At 40.1% G+C, this 21,280-nt stretch overlaps 1 protein-coding gene across 4 annotated transcripts in view; it reads left to right on the forward strand.

Moving 5' to 3' along the window:
• The first annotated feature begins 543 nt into the window (after positions 1 to 543).
• LOC100181247 (thrombospondin type-1 domain-containing protein 4-like) overlaps positions 544 to 21,280 on the forward strand; it is a 38,667-nt gene continuing 17,930 nt past the window's right edge. For 2 of the 4 annotated variants that reach the window (XM_018811800.2, XM_018811799.2), the window contains exons 1-7: positions 544 to 687; positions 995 to 1,140; positions 1,474 to 1,537; positions 1,783 to 1,885; positions 2,849 to 3,024; positions 19,739 to 19,832; positions 20,038 to 20,148. In XM_018811800.2, the coding sequence (XP_018667345.1) occupies positions 592 to 687; positions 995 to 1,140; positions 1,474 to 1,537; positions 1,783 to 1,885; positions 2,849 to 3,024; positions 19,739 to 19,832; positions 20,038 to 20,148 (790 nt within the window). In that variant the 5' untranslated portion in view covers positions 544 to 591. Of the gene's footprint in view, positions 688 to 994; positions 1,141 to 1,473; positions 1,538 to 1,782; positions 1,886 to 2,848; positions 3,025 to 7,685; positions 8,012 to 12,174; positions 12,332 to 19,738; positions 19,833 to 20,037; positions 20,149 to 21,280 lie in introns of those variants that run through there. The other 2 variants (XM_018811802.2, XM_009860211.3) reach the window with 2 other exon arrangements.

Here is a 21,280-nt window from a genome sequence, read left to right on the forward strand (position 1 = left end):
GGACGGTAAACAGAAGTCTGAACCAACTTTAAGCAGACGGTCGTGAAACCACTTTAAACTTAGAGCCAGGTCATTGCCCGCAAAACCAGTTAATTCCGGTTCGAACCGGTCATAAAGTTCGATTCCCACCATAGCCAGTTAAGGTATAAAACCCCGACATTAAGGGAACTACAGCAGGTCAACTTGGTGTGTATTGTTCTCGTGACTCGAAAGTGATTTATGTTTCAGAATTCGCCCAAATTAGGCGATATACCTTCAGACCTCGTGGTTCGTGTCTGTGAGTAAATTCTCCCTTCAGTTTAAACGACTTTTCAATCCTGACGCGAAGGCCAAAGTTTCCCCACAAAAATAAAAATCTAATTAGATGACGATGTTACTGAAAGATGCCGCTTGTTTCACTTTTCCAATAAGTGAAAATGAAATACTAAACTCGTTCAAATGTGGTGAATCATAACTTTTAATAGCTATATTTACTGCTATTAAATTGATAAAACATTCATAATTTTTCTTGATTAAAACGTTAAAGTCGATAAAACACTTTATATATGCCCTTTATTTTACAGAAATTTGGTTTAAAATTAAGTTTAAAAGATGTTTACTGAAAATATAATTTGTGTTTGCCTGTTTTGTGCAACTCTTCTTACTTTAACCAACTCACAAATCCACAGCCACATACGACCACCGTTGGTAAGTTTACGCTGTATTGTTTCTCCAACCTAGTGGTCACTAATGGGTTGTATATATTGTTTGCAATATACATGAAAATACAGCAGTTACATACGTGGTAACTCATAAGTAGGCACAAAGTGAATGAAACAGAACACCCGTGTTATAACGACTGTCATTTTCCCGCCACAAACAAGTTACATTTATTAGTTTAAACCATCCTACACCAAGTCTACCTAAAGGGGTGATAGATGATTTTTTTAGATAGATGATTTTTTTAGAATATTAAAGCCATATTTTTTAAAGTAAAAACTGTTGTTAATCGAAGGAAAACCGTATGCCAGTACCAGCGGTCCTTGGGGCGCCATCTAGCGAATGGAGTGTATGGAGCGATTGGAGTGAATGCAGCCGCTCGTGTGGTGGGGGCATGCAAGAGCAACATAGAAGATGTCACAGACGTGAACAGAACATCAGGTGGGAAATAGTAATAACTGACGTCGTAGCTTAGTGGTAAAGCACACTCGTATCGTAACCAATAGGTACGAGTTCGATGCTTGATGCTGCTAACATCACGCGTATTTGTCCCTGGGCACTACTGAAATCTTTTGGTCACTAGTGGTTTCGCCAAATTTCCAGTCATACAGCATAACTATTCAACCGCAGAGTTACAATCGTGGTAAATTGTAAGCAGGCACGAGATGTATAAAACAGAATGCCCGTGTTTAAACGAAAGGATAAAAAGTTACATTCATTTATACCACGTGTATAGCGTTATTGAGCATGAAATTAATTCCTGTACCGTTACAGAATCCCTGGAGCTCCGAACGGTTGCAAGGGTTCTTACAAGCAATATCAACCCTGCGGTGAAATGGTAAGATATTAACATGATATTATTCTTTTATTTGCATTGTATTGTCTCTTGTAAGCTGGCACGGTGACTTCTTTTATCCAAAACTATATTTATTTTGATCAATAAGCGCGTTGTTTTACCACTTCTATACCCGTCTTTTCGCTTTTGTAGACTCTGACCGTGCTTCCTTATCGTTTGAAGACACAAATAAATTTCATTAATTTATAATCAGTATTATAGAGCAACTAATTACCGCTTTATCACAGCCTTGCCCTGATGGATCCGCCAACACACGAAGAGCTCACTGCGCAGAATACAACAAACGTCTGTTCGCTGGTAATACATACATCTGGGAGCCAATGAGTCGAGGTACTAGTTCTTAAATGATGCCAAATTGGTTTTAAACAACTGAACACGTATATAGAACTACCAATGAATTGGTTTATATTTAGGGTAATTATATAGGTCAACTACCTTTATAAAAGTGACGTGACTTTTGTTTATTTATATGTATAGTTGGGTGGGGGAAGATGGGACAGCTTCTTCTTCTGTCATGGTTAACAAAGAACGTTCAAAGAATTATTAAACTGTATGCTTATGACTTCCATTGTTAATCGTTTAAACACGGTCAGGAGATCTGGATCTTATGTGCTTAAAGTGTCCCGTTTTCCCCCACCCTACTATTGTATACTGTGGGGTAAGATAGGACACCTTTAGCACATAATATCGAAATATATCCTGATCGTGTTTTAAACAACTAACAACGGTCTATGGGAGTCGTGAGGATACGGTTTTATAATTCTTTGAATGTTCTTTGTTTACTACCAAATGGGACGAGAAATAAAATGAAAAAGTGTTCTTTCTCTACCCTGCTATAGTATAGGTTGGGGATTCTCCTTTATCGTGCTATTTGGTAGTAAACAAAATATATTTACAGAGATATATAACCGTATGATCAATACTCTAAAACGGCATTAACCTTGTCCCACAGTAATGAACGAATCAACAAAATACCGTTAATACAGCAGGGTAGGGGAGGACGGGACATCTTTAGTACATAAAATATCCAAATAACCTGAGCGTGATTTATACAATTAACAACGGTCTATGATAACCACCAAATGGGACGAGAAAAGAGAACGAAATGGTATTCCATCTTACCCGCCCCAATATCATACATAAAGCAATGGAACCTCAGTGTAAATGAAATTTAAACTTCAATACGTTTAATTCCATCTGACCGATTTAATTACAAGGCATGAGTCTAAATGGGTTTGATTTAATTTAATTTACAAATCAAGTTTGTCCAAAAACCTAAAACGATTTTTACAGGAGGCCCATGCCAGTTGAACTGCCGCGCCAGAGGTCACCGATTCTTCGTTCGCCATTCCTCAAAAGTAACAGACGGCACGGACTGCTCTTACAGTACCCTCAGCAGCAGAGAAAGGAATTACCTTGGCGGATTACAGGGGAGGCCGAAACACCTGTGTGTGGAAGGGAGGTGCATGGTAAGCTACCGTGAATGATAATCTTTCTATCGCCTAAGATTCGTAGACCGATCAATTACAAGGTTACCTGCGTATGTTTACCATTGCTGTGTTGGATTGATGCGTTTATAACACCAACACAAGCGCATTGGTTTTTAAAGGGAACTAAAAATACTTGTTTAACTTGTGTTCAAACCGAACTAAATCTAAAACGACGCTACTGTTTAAAAACGTTGCGGTTTTGAACGCAAAAATTAAAGTTGTACATTTATCTCCGAAACATCTATCAATGCAACAATTATAAAATTAGACTTCAGTTCCCCTTTAAACATTGTACATCACTTTGCGCTGTCCTGTACGGTTCGTTATTGTGTTATACCACACGTTCTACATACGTACAGATGGTGGTGCGACTTTCATTATAATTTCACGTATGTCACTCGGGCAGTATATAGCCACGCAAATATTTACTTTTCGGACAGAATCTGCTGGTTCAAGGCAAACAACGCGATGCATTTAGTTATTGGGGAAAGTAATAAAAGTGGAAAGTGTTCCCACTGCAGGAATTACATACAATGTCACGTTGTATGTCAGTCCTAATTACAAAACCGGGCAGAGCGCGGAAATTTTCGACGTGCAGGGCATGAGGCATTGATATAAGATATATTTACATGCAGAGTTTTATTAACTTTGCTTGTTTGTTCATGGGGCAGAAGATCTTTCTTTCGTGACAGGAATAGAAATACTGTAGTCGCGGTCGTGCTCAACCACAATGCGGTTGAAATACTAAGGTTTATATGCTATAGGTGTCTGTACATGGTGTATTTATGTTTACTAGGCAATTGATAAGAATTAAACTATGTGAAAGACCAAGCAGAAGTAATTATAAGGTTGTAATTAACTCGTTAATGCTATTTTCTTTATCTAGCTGCAAGTATAATGCAAAGTTGCTATTTCTGATAATTGAAGTGAAGTTCTTATGGAAGAAATGTAAATTTAGGTTAAGAGAAAATCACTGGAAATCAAATGTAAAGGAAATCATGAAATGTCGATCTACTGTTCTATTAGTTCGTGTGCTACGTGCGCGCTTTATAAAACAAGTCCGCATTTTTTTATATTCGAGTTGTTTTAGCTTTATTGTTCAGTTTTTGGATCTTCCGAGATGTCTGTATGATGGACAGGTATACGTTGTGTTTCAGACGTTACCTGATCCTGCCTGTGGGTAATAACACGTTTGTTGATTTATACCTTTAGTATGCAGTGGTATGCCAGTCTGTGTGTGGAGATGGAACGAGATGGACTATTATGGGAATATCAGCGAACTTAAGGTCGTAGGGCGAAGCAGGAAGGGTTTCTGGTTATAAATAATCTACATCGGCGCTCTCTCGTCTGTCTGGCTACACACGAGGGCGAAATAAGCGAGAAATAAATCCAACACGATTCTTTCACGCCGCAGAGTGGCAGAAAGTTGGGGAAATTCGCTTCATACCTCATTATTCGTCGCGTTTGAAAAATTTGCCTCTCGTTTTGCGGTCACTGCGACCAGCAATTTGGCGAAAGCCTTCTTCAAGAACGGAAGCTTTCGAACTTCTGCCGTTTGTTATTTGACCGAAAAGGCTCTCGCTGCGGCGCCCTGATTGCCATTTATGGTCGTGCTGGTTAAATGCGGGCTTATATGAAGCGATGTAATCGCGTAATGTTTAACAATTGCCACAACGCTGTGGTTGATGCACTCAAGGATTTCGAGAGCGATTCGTCAGCTAGTTTGTATAATGACGCGGTCGATTGTAAAGTTATAACTTGTGTAGTGAAGTTTACATAGTGCGGATATTGCAATTCGCAGAGATATCTTTTCATTATACAGCGGTTTATGGCTCAATTAAAACAGCGATATAAAATTTATTGAAACGCAGTATAGCAGCACGTATACCTGCAATTAATTTCCCCATACCGTCAGTAACCTCAGACTTCAATTGCAAACAAATTACTCACTGTCTAGTGGTTTGCGTTTTCCTCTAACAAAGAAGGCTCGAGTTCGAATCCCACCACCGCAACTATATCTTATAACCCGTCGCCTCTGTTTTTCTCCATGTATGATAAATGCTCTGCACATCTGACTTGTGTATTATGGGTGTCTACCGTCTGTATCCTTACCCCACTCGCGTTTGAACCATCAGCCAGCAAAAGCACAAAGGTCGACCAAATGAACAGCAAACTTAAGATAAGCTTCGTCTACCAGGTTTAACTAGGACAAACATATTGGCAGTTATGCGTGTTTTAAATTATACTTGGTTTGATCAGTAGCAAAGTATACTGCAGTGAAGTTACCGAGGTTACGTTATAGGATGTTAAACGTTTGGCTTGTTTTTTAGACGTAGCCTACATTTTTTGTGGTGTAATAATTATGTGAAATGGCAAGAAGGGAATGCATTTTGATTTTCTGTTATGAAGTAATAAAAATAAGTAACATTTTGACGTTTTTTACAAAGCGTGGCGGACTATGCTTAACTTTTTCAAGTTTTATTTTTCCACTATTGTTTTCTTTACGGTTTAACGGAGACTTATCGTTCTTGTTGTGTTAACGATTTATTTTTGTCTGATAACGCACCCTTTATAGGCGATATACGTCATATGTATAAAAGCATGGTGATATTACCATACACCACAATAGACGTCTGTATCTAGATTGACTAAAGTCTGAAATTACGCTCTGACGCGCCGAAATCGTACCACGAAATTTGTAAACCGAAAAAATAATCCGTTGTATCTGCTTTATAAACGCGTTACATTCATAAGTCTAGCTATTTAAACCATTTATATCCGAATATTTGAGACCACAGGGTCATCATATCGTTATAATTATGAAGTTCTGAGTGCGCATTAAGTGTCTATTTCATAGAACCAGTCTCAAGTAATATGTCGGGAAAAATTTGTCTGAGTGGCTGAAATCGTTTTATTTTTAGAGAATATTTTGTATGGACAGCTGAGAAAAATTAGATTTAAAGGTGGCTGTACACAGTATCCGGAATTCGTCCGTTTTGTCTGTTTTGTCCGGATTTTGCTGCCGCATGCGGAACTCGATAATGGGTTTGCATACGACTTCGCAAACAAATTCGCATGCCGGATACTGTGTACAGCCACCTTTAGGAAAAGATTTCGCCATAATTTGATACAGCGTTGGTAATATAAGACAGAAGTGATTTAAAAGATAAAGATTGTCTCAACAGATATTCCGCATTGGGGTAAAATATTTTGAACGTTCGCTTTTGGCTTCTTAAATAAAGTAGGTGTTTTTGTTCTCTTGTATCATCCCATTTGGTGGTAAAGCAAGAATATTTAACTATTTATAAACTATATACTAAAAGTGCGTTGTTAAATGTCAAATACACGGTTGAGAAATATGGGATAATAATTGTGTAAACTCTATCCATCTTACCCCATTCTTTATATTTCGAAAATGCATTCAAATTATATGACAAGACAGGACACCTTTTCACTCTATTTTGTCGTCCCATTTAAACAAAGAACATTCAAAAGAATTATAAAACCGTATCCTCACGACTCCCATAGACCGTTGTTAATTGTTTAAAACACGAACAGGATTGTTTGGATATTATATGTGCTAAAGATTTTCCACCCCCCACCCTACTATGTTTTAGCGGAATTCGTAGTAAACAAGGTCGCATGCGAGGTGTCGTTTTATCACGCAGCATAGCAACGCATGCAAAGGTTTAGTTCTAATTATAACGCTTGATTACCGTGTATGATGCGAACTCATTTCCCGACATTGAGTTTGCGGTTGTGTTTGCTCATGCGTGGTGGCATCGGCGGACAAAGGGCCTTCTATTACGTCATAATCCAGAACAACAATGCTTTCCGGCGACGCGATGACGCAAGCAGAGAATAAAAGTTCATTATGTCGTTGAGGCAAACAAGTTATTTTGACGATGGAACAAGCGGTTGTTGTGAAGTTTTCGGAAATCGTAAATGTCGGTACAAATTAGAATGTACGACCGGCGGTTATTTGTATTGTAGTTGAACGTGTTTCGAGTACTACCATTGTGGGCCTGTGTGTCCTTGGGAAAGACACTTAACGACAATTGCTCCAACCCAGTGGTTACTTATATATAGTACCCTGAAGTATTCACCCACAAAGTTACACACGTGGTAACTCGTAAGCGGTCACGCGGTATGTAAAACAGAATGTTCATGGTATAACGCCCATCGTTGTTCTCATCTAGTTCGATACCAAATTGTCAGAGTTTTCGTATATTGGTACGAATCGTATACGTTGGTATGCGACGAACGTAAATGTTTCGCCTTGGTCAATATTTGCTACGTGTTTAACTTGCCGCTATATGACGTAATTTGCCGCGACATGACGTGACCACGTTTTATCTGAATAGAAATGACGTAACGTAACAAGCTTTTAAGTTTTTTAACCTTTTAGGATATCGTGGGCGTTCTGTTTTAAATAGAAATCTAATTGTAAAAGGAATCGCCCCGTATTTGACACTTAACAATTTGCTACGAATCAAGTGATACGAAAATGAAGCCCAACAAATTGTATTCGGTGATATAGCTATATATATATTATTAGGCGCATAAAACCCGGATTGTTTTTGGAAGTTTCTATATTTTATTAATTCATGTTATGCATTTGTACAGTCAAGATACTTAGGCTTGTGTAAGAAGTTTGGCTGTATAGCTTAATTGCTTAGTAATGTTGTATATATACGGACACCTGCCAAAAAGAAGGGGCATGCGGACTCTTATTGCTTTACTTCAATTGGCGTCTGTCGTGATGACTATACATGCTTTGCCACACACGACACCAGAGACATATACTGTCATAAATGCAACGGGGCCAAACCTGGAAGTGACTTTACCAATAGAACTGGGAGAAGCAATCCAAAGACATGGCATGCCATCTGATTCTATTGAACCTGAAGACAAATGGATACCAGTAGTGGAGGAATTACCAGTAGAAAGGTTCATTTATCACCCTGTAAGTTTGGTCTATGGTTTAAAGGGGGCATACCAACGAAAATTGTAAAAAACAGCCACTAAAAAAGTCGCCGTTTTGTTTTTTGAAATTTTGGTGGTGTCTTTGGATACGTTTGAGCATTTCTATCCATATATAAGTTTAGATTTTTGTTCGTATCCCCTTTTAGTGCATTTTACAGCGGTTTTAGTGTTGGTTTTCTTTTTTCTTACGTATTTGGGGGGTTTAGATTAATTAGAATAGCTGATTTTGTTTCAGTTGATAAATAATAATATTATCTAACAATATTTAGCTCAATGTTGTTGTTTTTTACGTTTTTACGACACAAAACGTAGGAACTGCGTATGGTACTACGCATCGCCTAACGGTTAATCTTAACATAAACATTTTCCGCTAAGCGTCGGTACAGAGCAGCGTTGTCCTCAGTTAAACTTATCGATCCGTCTGCAACGCAAACCTATGACATAACGATTTGGAAAAAAGATTTTCTCCAAACCACTGCCTTCCCAATGTTTTGACGTGTTGTCCCAACATTGTCCTTTATTACCCAAAGCTATTTTGGTCCAAGCCGACTTCGATTCTTAATGAGGTATGACGAAATCGATATAAATAAACCCGACGAGTTTTCGGGCGTGTCCGATTCAACATAGAAGCTTCCAGAAATGTTCCAAGCGCGCACGATTTACTGTGTTACCGCAGAAGAGAACAGGAACCGAAAAAGTGGAGTTTGGCCACATTTGAGAAAATTTCCCACTTGAATGATGATGTAATGTCGTTTGTCTGACACTACTAAATAGTACACTGTTGGGTCGAATGTTTATATAGTTGCGATAACTTCTGTACTTTCTCAACACCATGTTTGGACAGTACATTGATATGTTTCCATAAACGTATTCTCATGTTCAAGACCCGCGAAACTCTGTTTACAACAACCGCTAGATGTCGGTATTGAGCATCTTGATAAAAGACGTTTTAACAGCCCAATAAACTACCTTCATTTCTCTGAACAGCGTAATCTTTCTTGAAAGCAGTAAACATTTTCGTCTTTATTACGTGAAGCGGACCGTGGCATATTTAGGTCTGTCTGCGGATCTAAACAAATCCATGGTTCATATGTCTGGCTTGAAAGCAAGCATACGATGATCTGAGTCAAAACTGACAGCCGCTAAAAAGTGTTTACCTTTCCTTCTTATCAGTACAAAACCAACAGTTGTTTGACGTCCCAGATAATATTCCTCTCTTCAAACTACAAATTGATCGCCGGCATTTTTACCAAGATCGATCGCCTGGGTTAGATTATTGTTATGCATTCCGTGTTTATATTTAAACGCTGAAAAGCCGGGAAACACAGCTACAGGACCATCACGTCGCTCCCGATATCTCCCTATGTACTGATCGGTTGATTCGTCTTGCTTAAGACTGGTTCGGCTAATTGGGCGACTTGGTTTCATTTGGACTCCGCTATCTGCGATCGGTCATTCGGTTCCAGCGGCAAAGGTAATCCAGTTTAATTCACTTCGGCGCTTCGTCTTCGTTTTCATGGATTAACCTGGCAGGAATAAATAGCAGGCATGACCGAGCATCACTTTTAAAGCAAACATTGCTTGGCTTTTACTCGGAGCAGTTTAGATCCAGCGCCTTTCGCTTTCGGATTCGTCACCATCAAATTACCGGGCAGCGGAAGACAACGAAAGTCTGTTGACTTTAAATATTACGCGGCGCAAGTGGACACTGTATTAGGCTGTCCAAACATCTTCATATCCCCCTTAACAGGCCACCAACCAAGCTGACCAAACCCAACTTAATCCAGAAGTATTTGGTGGCCGGTCAGTGAAACTGGACCCTTGTTAAAGTAAAACAACAACGACAGTTTTGTCCCAAGAAGTTAAGCCAGGGGAAACCGTTCAAAATTGTCGTACACGTCATTTTTGATCGCTATTTACGTTCCTTGTTTAGTGGTTAGGACCAGAATGATGTTTTTACTTCGTAAATCTTGAAGTTGTTGCTCTGAATTTTCACAACTCCTGGCGCACGTCGTAAAAACCATGGCACACATGCTACGCCTTTTCTTGTAAAACTCGAAGAGAATATATCCCGTTTTATTATCCCCTATGTTTGCCTATCTTCGTACAAGCCTTTATTATTAGATCGTTCACCACACACGTATTTTCGGTGGTCTATCAGTTGCGCTACTTCCCTATTTCGAGGGAGTTGAAACTCAATTTATTTCGGTCAGTAATATCGGGGTTTTGGTGGTTCGATAGGATTGGAAACCGCGATAGACTGTAGCAAACAAAGCCCGCTCTATTCAGCTCGTTAGTCACAGCAGTTCGTATCGACAACACAGCATCGTTTCTTAACGCCAGCCACTCTACGAGTTCAAGTTGTACCGGAACCGCGTGTACGGAAAAAAAGAAAAAAGGCGAGCGCCGGTTGTGAGAGCCAGTACATTTAGAAGCGCTGATTTGAGATCAGAACAGCTCGCGTTTTGCGCCGAGTCGGCAAGGCTCGCCACAGCTATTCTAGAGAGTCGTGAGAGACGTCGTTCTGGGAATTAGTTGTACGTTTAGTAATGATGTGTGGATTGAGCTGTAACTAGCTGGCAGTAGTTGTGATTCGTGGATGTTATTTATCGACAGGTTTAAGGTAGGGCTCAGTAAATGTTGGCAGACGATATGTGCGCACTTGTTGAGGTAATAACTCTACGTGTAACGGATAGACCGTAAGGTTTTAGTTAATCTGGTTTACATAGAAAAGATTAAACTATTCGTTACGTGAGGTTTAATTTCGTTCCAAGTTTGACAGTTTTTGTTTTGTCGCCGATATCGCTCTACTGGTGGTTAGTTTAACTCGCGTTGGCAGGTTTGCCATGCTTCTAGCTTCCGCTAAAAGTGTGTCTTGTACTAAATCAATGCGCGAAACAATGTGTACATACAAGCGTCTGTATTGGAGTATTTAATCTCACGCCCGCAAAGAACAAAGATCGCCTTGTCCTCCACATTTCGCGAGCATTTATTTAAAGTTGGCGCAAATTAGGTGGTTTCATTTCGTGTATATGAAAGATCGAATTAGTAGAAGCTTCGTTCGCTCGGTGCAAAAACAACGACGTATCTCCCTCTTCTTCAACGCCTTGAGCATTTTTGCAATGGGAGAAGCTTTGGGAATTGAGTTCTGCTACATTTGTTTCACTTTAAGCTTTCACTATAAGTCAATTGCTGACAGACTTTGTTGTTATTTCGCATGGGGCGCGGATAGACGGTTGGTTGAGCGTGATTCGGAGTTCAGATTCCACCACAGTTTAAACATGGCATGCCTTCTGCCGTCGAACTGTGACCAAATCGGAATGCCAACACGGTCACGTGCCAGTCGTGCCCAAACACTGTCGGTATTTGATTTCTTAAGTGCGCCCGATTTGTTGGTAAAGCGGACTGCACACATACGGCGTTTAGCGGCAAAACGACGCGTATTTCGTAGAACGTAATGCTTTTGACCGTATATACACGCAAGTCTCGAAGTATTGTAATTTTTTATTTCCTTAGTGTATATGCATGATTCGCTGCTAAAACTGTCCCATGCATCGCATTAAATCAACACCCCGAGCACCGAGAGTGATGAGATATTGCACCGTTTATAACACATAACTTCACACGTGATAAATCAAATGGTGCACGAAGTCACGGCCCGTGGATGAGGTAATCGTAATTACCTCAACGCTCCATTATATGTACACACAGAACCGTAAGCTGCGGCCAACCCGTTTTGGCTACAGCATCTTTTCTCTACCTTGCCAGATTTATCTTCGCTTCAAAGCAAGGGTTGTACAGAACGAATCAGGTTTTGCAAGTTAATATAAATATAAGGGTAGAACGACCGTGGAATGAAATAGCTTCCGGGAACAGATCAGATCAGGGATTTGTCTGAAGCAGAATCACCAGTAAATACAGGGTCATCTAAAAACCAGCGCTTTGCGTATTCAGCATACAGCATTTCGGCACTCATTTAGACATAACTGACCCGAAGGTTAATTTTCATCCCTTTTGAAGCTTAAGCCAGAAATTAGTTGTCTAATTCGACCGGGAGTCTTGTATTCTCATAGGTAGTGGCCCTTGACCCATTCCTGTCTAATTATATGAGATTTTGGCTTTAACTATCATGTCATGATGTTTAATCCTTAATTTATTCAAGGTGTGCGCTCAAGATTGCTTCATAACTGTTCAAAATTATAGAGCTAGCAATATGGCACTTAGTATGTATCTAATGATATTCCTGAGTCTATCCATTGTGGTGATATCGGCTGATGTTAGAATCGAGAAAGCTCTAAGCGTAAGTACGTCTGTGATAATGCATTGGAATTATATGGCTTATTATTTATGTCTCGTTGAAGTCTATCACGCCGTATAAAACGTGTTATTTATCGTCGTCGTAAACCATAAACCTCAGCGAGTACACGCCACGCGACATATGCTGTCTGGGCTAATGTTTCTTCTCTTGGTTGTGGATTTTTGTGGCGCAAATATCGGGTGTGGAATTGGCAGTCTTACTGTTAGGATTTTCCAGCAACTGAAGCAGCAAAATTGAAGCCAGATTCGTGGTCGAATTTTATTTATCTTTGGGTTTGGTCCGAGCGAAAATATTGAGACAGCGGGTCTCGTATCAGGAGTAACACTGGTGTTTCACATAAAACCCTAAAGTGGCACCTTGTGTTAAGCCTACCCCAGCTGTACTGACGTCATATTTGCTTTTAATCTCGGCACGAGTACACTTGAAGCGTCTTATGACGCAATGAACTTGAAACTTTGTGCTGAACGGTTGAAATAATTTCACTTGCCGGTTATTTTTGAATTTCAAGCACCACTCTACTTTATACTTAAGTGAAAACAACGGGCAATTTTATTCACATTTTAGGCAAAGTTTGCCTCTTGAATATTCCCTTTTTAGTCGAATTGGCGTGGTTTGAGTAACCGTAAAAGACGCTGTTGTTCTAGACAAATTTGGGCCAAAAATTGTGCTGCAAAAGTTGCAATTCGCGCTTTTTTAGTAAAACAATCGTACGGCGGCCAGCTAGCTGTCTTCGCGTGGTTTGTAGCCCGCTTGGATTCTACTTTCGCATCAATGTTTTGGGTTCATTATGTTGCTATTTATTCTTAGCAATCGATAGCCCTGAGAGTATGTCGGTTCAAAAATCGTCATGCGAGTAAACTGATGTTATCTGCCATCGCTACTTTGTGAGTCGCGCACAAAAACAACACAAGCTATATGCATAAGGATGCAAGTCACCATCTGATTACAGCATGGGAGTTTAACAAGCGCTGGTTTATAGCTGCGAGAGAGAAAGCCGCGACTGCGGTTGAGAATCCAGCAATTGTTCAAAGGCGTGTTTGTCAATTTTCGTCGTTCCCAAGGCAAACACGCAATGTAAGAAACCACTTTGCACGACATTGAAACCTCGTTACGTTACGCCAGCAGAACACAAGTAAATTGCGATAACGTTGCGGTTACTATGTGACAGAATCACTTGCTTTATATTTCAAATATACGACACCGTAGTTTCAAGGTGTAATAGCAACCTGGCGTTTTGATAAACACCAAAATCGTGTTCAGTTATTTCTAAGTTTTCATTCTTCGGATAGTTATACAATACGTGTAGTACGAATGTGTCGTATAGTAAGGTGGGGGAAGACGGGACACCTTCAACACATAATATTCAAATATCCTTATGGTGTTTTAAAACAATTAACAACGGTCTATGGTATAGTCGTGGAATACGGTTTTATAATTCTTTGAATGTTCTTTGTTTGCTACAAAATTAAAAAAGAAATTAGAAAAAAATCTCATCTTCCCTACTCTACTGTATGATGTAGGCGTATAAACTTATTGAATCCATTCTCCATGCAATTCTATGCATGGACCCCTTGTTCAAATAACAAGTCTGTTTAAGCAGTGCGTGCCGTTTTCGGCAGTTTTTTTGCAATTATAAATGATGGATGCATTCTAGAAGGCGACAGTTTGAACAATATCACGTATATATAGTGAAGCGTGTCGTTTACGAATCCCTATGCACTATTATACTTCACTCTCCTATGCATACATTAACCTATGATCTCCCTTGTCTTGTGCTTGTCTTTATGGCGATATCGATTCAATGTTTGTCAGGTCGCTTCGTAAACGTGCCGACACTGTACTTCGAGAACTGTCGAGTTAAATCCCTGCTTTGAAGTTATTGTTCGACAGAGGAAGCGACGATGAGTGTCCCCGCCCGCAAGATTCGGACTGCCTGCGGTCGGATATCTAGCAAGTGCTGATTTCCCGTGCTCGAGGCGACTACGATAAATGAATGAATGTAACTTACTAATCCACACAAGGCGGACATGCAGTCGTTATAGTTATAACTTGGGCGTTCTGTTTTACACACCTTGTACCCTCTTATAAGTTACCACATACTTAATGGGCAATTAATCACGTTTCTCTCCAAGGACACAAGACGCCTACGATGGTAGCGCTAAACTAGCAGTATCATGCCTTAACGCCGGTAGATCCGTTGCCCATCCCCGTTTATACGCGTATATAGTCCGGCGCGGCAAGGCGAACGGATTAACGTCACGGAATATACCACCAACAGATCAAACTCACAGGAATGCAAATGTACTGAGTAATCTAAGGCTTATCTCGCTGCAGGTTGTTAGCGTAGCAGCTTCACTCTGTTTACTCAACAGTAAAAGTATAAACGATCACCCATACATCCAACAATGTATATATGGCCCCACACGTTCAGTGGGAACGGCGTAAGAATACCAGTGATATCTCCACACATCATTGAACTGCTAAGCCGCGAAATTTCTTGGCCCTGTTTGCTTTGTAAGTTAAGGGTATTGCTTACCTTTAGTTCGAGTTTCGAGGATAGAGTAACACTACGGTGGTTGATGCCAAATATAGCTACGTGGGCGTTGTGTTTCTAAGTTTCTCTATTGTGTTTTACTTGTAATTTCTGCACCGCCGGTTCTATTTTACGACGGTTAAGGCGCCATTAGGAAAACAGCAGCGTCTGCATATTGCTGTTAAATTTACTTTGCCCGCCCATGTGTATTGGGATCTCCAGCCTTTCTCTATTCTTAATGTACTTAAGTAGCCTTTGATGTCTGGTTAGTTATACGACCGACGTCAGGTAGATTCTCCTAATTCGTTAAAGTTCAATTATCAATGAAATGTCTACTTGACCCATAAGATTCAGATTACAATACTACATCATAGTATCGCATGCATTGCGTGCACTTATCTGGCTTGCGGGAAAAACCGCTTTTAGCAGCTAGCCGATGTATGTATTCTATGCAAGCGAAGTAATCGGCATTATGTTTGTTCTGCTACTTAAACGTTAACTTGGTGTTTGCCACATCACACAGTTCAAGGTGAGAATATGTATCTCATGATAAGATCTCAACCTCAATTAGTTACGCCAGTATCTCCGACCCGCAGTGCGCCCTACACCCAACCCAACCCCTCGACGCCGTTCCCGAATGCTAAACCACGGGCCCTTAAACCCCAACGCGGCGTGTCGTGTTGTAAAAACAGTAGCCCACATTCCGTAAAAAAGGCGTTAATCTTGCGGTTATCTCGCTACAAATTCCGCAAGCAATCCACTCACCTGACACTGATGTTCAAAACAGAACTGGCAAACTGCCGCCTTTAATTCCCCAGCGCATCTAATTGCAGCCCCAACGACTTTGATGATGCCGAAAAAGCTATACTGCCGAATTTTATTTCCCAAATTAGCTTTTTCATCAACATTGTCTCGCAATTTCTTGAACTTGCTTAAATTAGAATTCAACCACAAGACAAGGGCTTCCCAATTTAAACTATGACGGAATCGTCCCGCCAAGCATTTGGAAACCATCCAACACTCGAAGTAACCTTGATCAAATTGAATTACCGTTAATGTCTTTCTGTTGGGTGTTTTAAACTGTCGGGATTTTTGAAGTTCTATTTTTTCGACTTTGTATATAGGTTTTCTTTGTTTTTTTCCTCTCGTTATCTTGGCAGCAAAACCGCACGCTTTCATCGCAAACTTAGCCCAGCTTACTCGGTGAAACTAATTTACGACATTGCCCAATATCAAAGCAAGTTAAGCCCACTTGTTTACGCCCAATGCTGTTTTAAGATAACCAGACTCGCATCCCTATGATAACAGATCACTCAAAACCGCTTTGATTTTCCTATTCAACTTCAAGTCGGCCTGAATGTAATCCGGCCGCTCAAGAACGGGATGCGTTATAATCCTCGTAATTCGAAAACGGCCGATGCCAAAAGCCGTAGGAAAGCCGTTTCTGACGCGCAAGTGGCTCAATTTAGCTTCTTTCTGCCCGAATTTCTGGTAAATGTCCGTCGCCTTCGCTGAGGGTGTTCTCCGATGTTCGTTCTTGTTAGTTTATTTGTGGTCTCGTTTAATCTACAATTACGTCATTTTCTTTCCGCCCCTGCTGCGCTCAGTGCCCGGGAACCTTTTTTTGCATTCGTACCACCCGTTTCTATCGCTACTTCGGCGCCTAAGACTGAGCACCAGCGACCGTTTATCTCACTTGACGAAAGCGCGGCAGCGACAAGGATTAAAACTTAACAAAACTCATAACAGTAAAACTAATACGTCAGTTAGCGCCCGTTTGCTGCTTGACACAATGCAATGCGTGAACAGACGCTTTGGGATTAACGTGTCATTACAACGCTAACGATCACGACCGTTTTGACATTGACAAATCGCTAAAGTTATCACTGGTCGCCTTACGTCGTCCGATTTTACTTGAACCCGAACTCCCTCGTCCACCCAACACAATTTGTTATTGGTTCCGGCAACGGAAAGACATAGTTTCCTCGCATGACATGAGTTGATGGATGGACAGCAAGCTCACACAATCGTTGCCTTGTTATTCCAAGCAGCTGTTTCACTCCCTAACATTTCTACGAACGGTCTCTCCTACGATACATAATTGTTGATCACTTTGATCAATACGGTGCAAGGTTCGCCGTAAGCTTTCTTTCATTGTCGTCACTTTTAATTTAAATTTGGGCTAACTGGCAATGACGGATTGCCACAAACGTCTGTATTGCCTATCTCGTGCAAGACCTATGTAATCATTAGGCCATGGTTAATGCAACGAGAAAGCTAGATTAAAAACGCCTTTTGTGCGAGGGATATTTTTTAATATTTAGTAAAATTGCTGGTCATTTTTTCCAATGCAACTTGAAGTATTATTCGCCTACGCTGAGTTATCCAATGTCTCCGACGTTAATTTTAGTTTGTGTCGAATATAAAAGTGCCTTGGTTAAAATTGAAGAACAGTCAATGCGGTTCGAGGTGAACGGAGATTGAAAATAGGTTTAAAATTGATGTTTACTTCGCCAGACATGCAATGGTTGATGGATTGCTTTTATAGATCCGGTTGCTGCCGCCCCAACGGTTGAGACATCAAGATTACTGATGTCCTTTAACCTTGAACCTAACCTAGAGAACCTTTTGTGTCTAGGAAAACGACCTTTATGTTTACGGTTGTCGCCAGAAATTATATATGTTTTTGCCCGACTGTTTTCTACACAAAAAAACGACTGCGTTTAAAACTTCACGCATAATTTCATAGCATCCTGCTGTAAAATGCCCGGAGTGGTAAAATACAAAGGAAAACAAAATATCTGACACTTTAACAACTACTTTTCGCCTTCTTTTGATTTATCACCGACCACGATAAACCGAATCTACCGCATCTATTTCCTAACAGGTGCAAGAGCCAGACGTTTGAACCTTTAGGCCAATCATTTTCCATTCTAAGCAGGTCTATGGTCATTCTCAATACCTTATGTTTGCTGTAGTCTGTCACTTTCATTACACTTGCATACGTAAGCCTGTTTGGCCTCAAAACCGATTCCCCGTCCATACGTTGCCAAGACATCCGCATTATTTCGAATTAACACCCGCTTAGTGGCACGGACGTCGTACCTTTGACATTTTGTTTGTAAACTTTATCAATGGAGACATTTCTTACAATGATCTCCGACTGCGCCCGCCTAAAATTTAATTAAAATAAAACCTTCGGCGATTTTATCTTGAAAATAAAACCAACAGCAATTCCAGGGATTGAAATGTCTGGTCGATTATTTTCAAAGCTGTTGCTAAGTGTGTATTAACCTCAGCTCAGGGTAAGAGGGGTAGACCGCGTCGTCGTCATAGCCTATTTATTTAGCTAACGTCTTCATTGCCATCATAACCAGCTTAAACTAAACTCCCAAAGGAGCAGAGTGTCAGAACATAACTGCTTGTAACGCGTGTTATATCTGTCTGTTTATTTCTTCAGCGTTTGCTAATGAATTAATTCAACACGACAAATCCGGTATGCATAACGTCTGCCCGATTTGCCGGTTAATTTCACATTGGCGCCGAGCTCGAATAATGTTTGTTGATTGAGATGAGCTGCTCGGCCGTGGCCTTACCACCCGCGCCGACAATAAGTCACCACCATTATGAAAGTACATCCCTAATGCTAGGTTTGTTATTTCAAAATGACTCGCGACAGCGACGGACAATACCTTGTTTTTCTAACCTGGCCGCAGCACCATCGGCAGGGCACGCGATAACCAGTTAAATGATTATTTATTTCGGGCTGAGCGCATCATTTGCTACGAAATTAGTGGCTCTCGCTGCAACCCCACAAAGGGTATGGTCTTATGCTTATTGTAGTATTTTACTGCACAATAGGCGTCAGGTGCGCTGATTTCCAACGGTCTTATTTTACTTTGACATTGAACGATGGGACCTTAAATTTGAGCAAACATCTTCCCCCCACAACGCATTAATTCTACCAAGCTCTTACCGCAGAAGTGCAATTGAAATGGAATACCCGTCTGTTGGCTTATAAACACTCGCAAATAACCTTTAAAAATGCTACTGTGTTGCTGAGAAATATTGTATAGTACTGTAGTGTAAGTTGGAATACCTTAAGCACATAATATTTAAATATCCTGATCATATTTTAAACAAGTAACAACAATCTATGGGAGTCGTGAGAATACGGTTTTATATTTTTTTTGAATGTTCTTTGTTTACCACCAAATGGAACGAGAAAATAGAACAATAAGGTGTTCCATCTTCCCCCACCCTACTATATATTTATCTCACATATACGAAACGCCTTTACTGAAACATCGTGACGTATTTATTGCACGGATTTGCTAAATTACTTTTTATTTTGGATATTTAAGTTGACCACTTTGTATATAAAGCAGTGGTTTTTAATCCAAGTAAGACAGAGTTCGCCTAGGTTGTTTTTTCTCATTATAACTTGTGTATATTCACGTTGCGCTTGAACCTAAAGGGATATATATTAAGTTGGTGTGTGGTAGTCCCTGTTTTTATTCTCTTTTATCGGCTCATTTGGTAGTAAACAAAGACTCTTTATAGAATTATAACCGTATCCTCACGACTCAAAAACGTTGTTGTTAAAAAGGAAGTTTAGACATTATCCGCTAACGGTATCCATCTTACCAACAATACAGGACGCATAGGATTAGAAAGACTGTACCAAAGTATTATACGGGAATTCTATTTCATATTGGTAAAGTCCTACGATTTTAAACTAGAATCGTTTCCTTGATGTTTTCGAATTCTTCATTTCAAGCGACTTGTGATTTAGGCCAGAGTTAGCTCATTACTTAATCATTAAACAACTTAATACCAAAGTATTTACTTTGCAGAAAATTGGTTGCGACGGGAAATTCGGATCCGGGGCAACTTGGGACAAATGTGGTGTATGCGGGGGCAACAGGGAACGTTGCACATATTTTAACGGTAAGTTTAAACCTTTCTTTCTTAGTATTGATTTAGACAGAGAGATAGGGTGATTCATTAGTTGGTGACCAGTACAAATCTGGTTTTAAATGTTTATATGTATATACCCAGTGTATAGTTTTGTAAAAGCCAGGCGTTCATGTCGAAAAGTAACCAAAAATCATATGTTTATTAAATATAAAAAATGACTTTTATTTTCAACCAGGGATCTTCCGTCCTACCCACTTAAGTCACAACTTCCACCGAGTTGTGATTATTCCTGCTGGAGCTGAGAGAGTTAACATTACTGAAGTTAGGAAAAGCAAGAGCTGTATCGGTGAGTTGGACATCTTGCTATAATAGTAGGTGGGGGAAGATGGGACACCCTTTAACTCTATTTTCTCGTCCCATTAAGTAGTACGCAAAGAACATTTAAATAATTCGAAAATCCTTGCGACTCCCATAGGTCGTTGGTAATTGTTTAAACCACTCATCTTAACCTATACCTCAAGTAACACATTACATACTTTTTGTCTTAACCTATACCACTCATCTTAATCTATACCATATAGGTACAACAAGTAACACATTACATACTTTTTGTTATTTAAATGTCTATGAAACAGAACACCAAGGTATAACAACCATCATCTACCACGGTATGTGAGAATAAATAAGTTCTGGAATATTTACTCATAAATTATAAATTTCTGCAAGCCGATTCCAATAGGTAGACATTTAATCTTTAAAAATTGCGGAAATGGTACGATTTTATCTTGATCATTACGTTTGGTATATTTTGAAAGCGTATGACGAGTCGTAAGATTGATGCGAAATTAATTTATAACCGAAGTCGTTATCCATGTATGGAACACAAACAAGCGACAAAATATCAAAGACGGACTTCATTCGCTTATAGAAAGTTTTTGAATTTCGTCCATCTGATAACTGTTGCATGTTTTGACCGGACGGGCATTTGGGGATCTTTGTAATGCTTGTGCATAAACAAATGCGATTATGACGCATGGTTGCAGGTGCTCGCCTGACTCCCCTGTCCAGATCGATTGTCGGCGACCACACAGTCCGAACAAAACGGTCTTTTCACGCTGCATTAAGCCGGCGATCGTATCGCCAAGATAGCACCGACACGAGTAACCACTTTGGGAGGAATAGTAGCCGGAAGATGATTGTCTTATGCTGGTTAAAAGTCAAGCACCTAACGCCTCTCGACATAAGATAAACATAACGAACGATACAGCATCAACAACGTTTCATATCTCCTGTCCCAGGTGTCGCTCTATTTTCGGCAACCGTGAAATTTGTTTTGCTGCGAAAACCCGTCTTCTGCACAGCTATCGCCGATTAAATCGATCCGAGACTTATCCGTGTTCGCGCCTCGTTCGTAGCCAAATTCTCCTTGAAAACAGACACCCGTGCGCATAGATAGATAAAGGATAACTTGGTCAAGA

Source organism: Ciona intestinalis, chromosome 4, assembly GCF_000224145.3.
Source record: "Ciona intestinalis chromosome 4, KH, whole genome shotgun sequence".
NCBI lineage: Eukaryota > Metazoa > Chordata > Ascidiacea > Phlebobranchia > Cionidae > Ciona > Ciona intestinalis.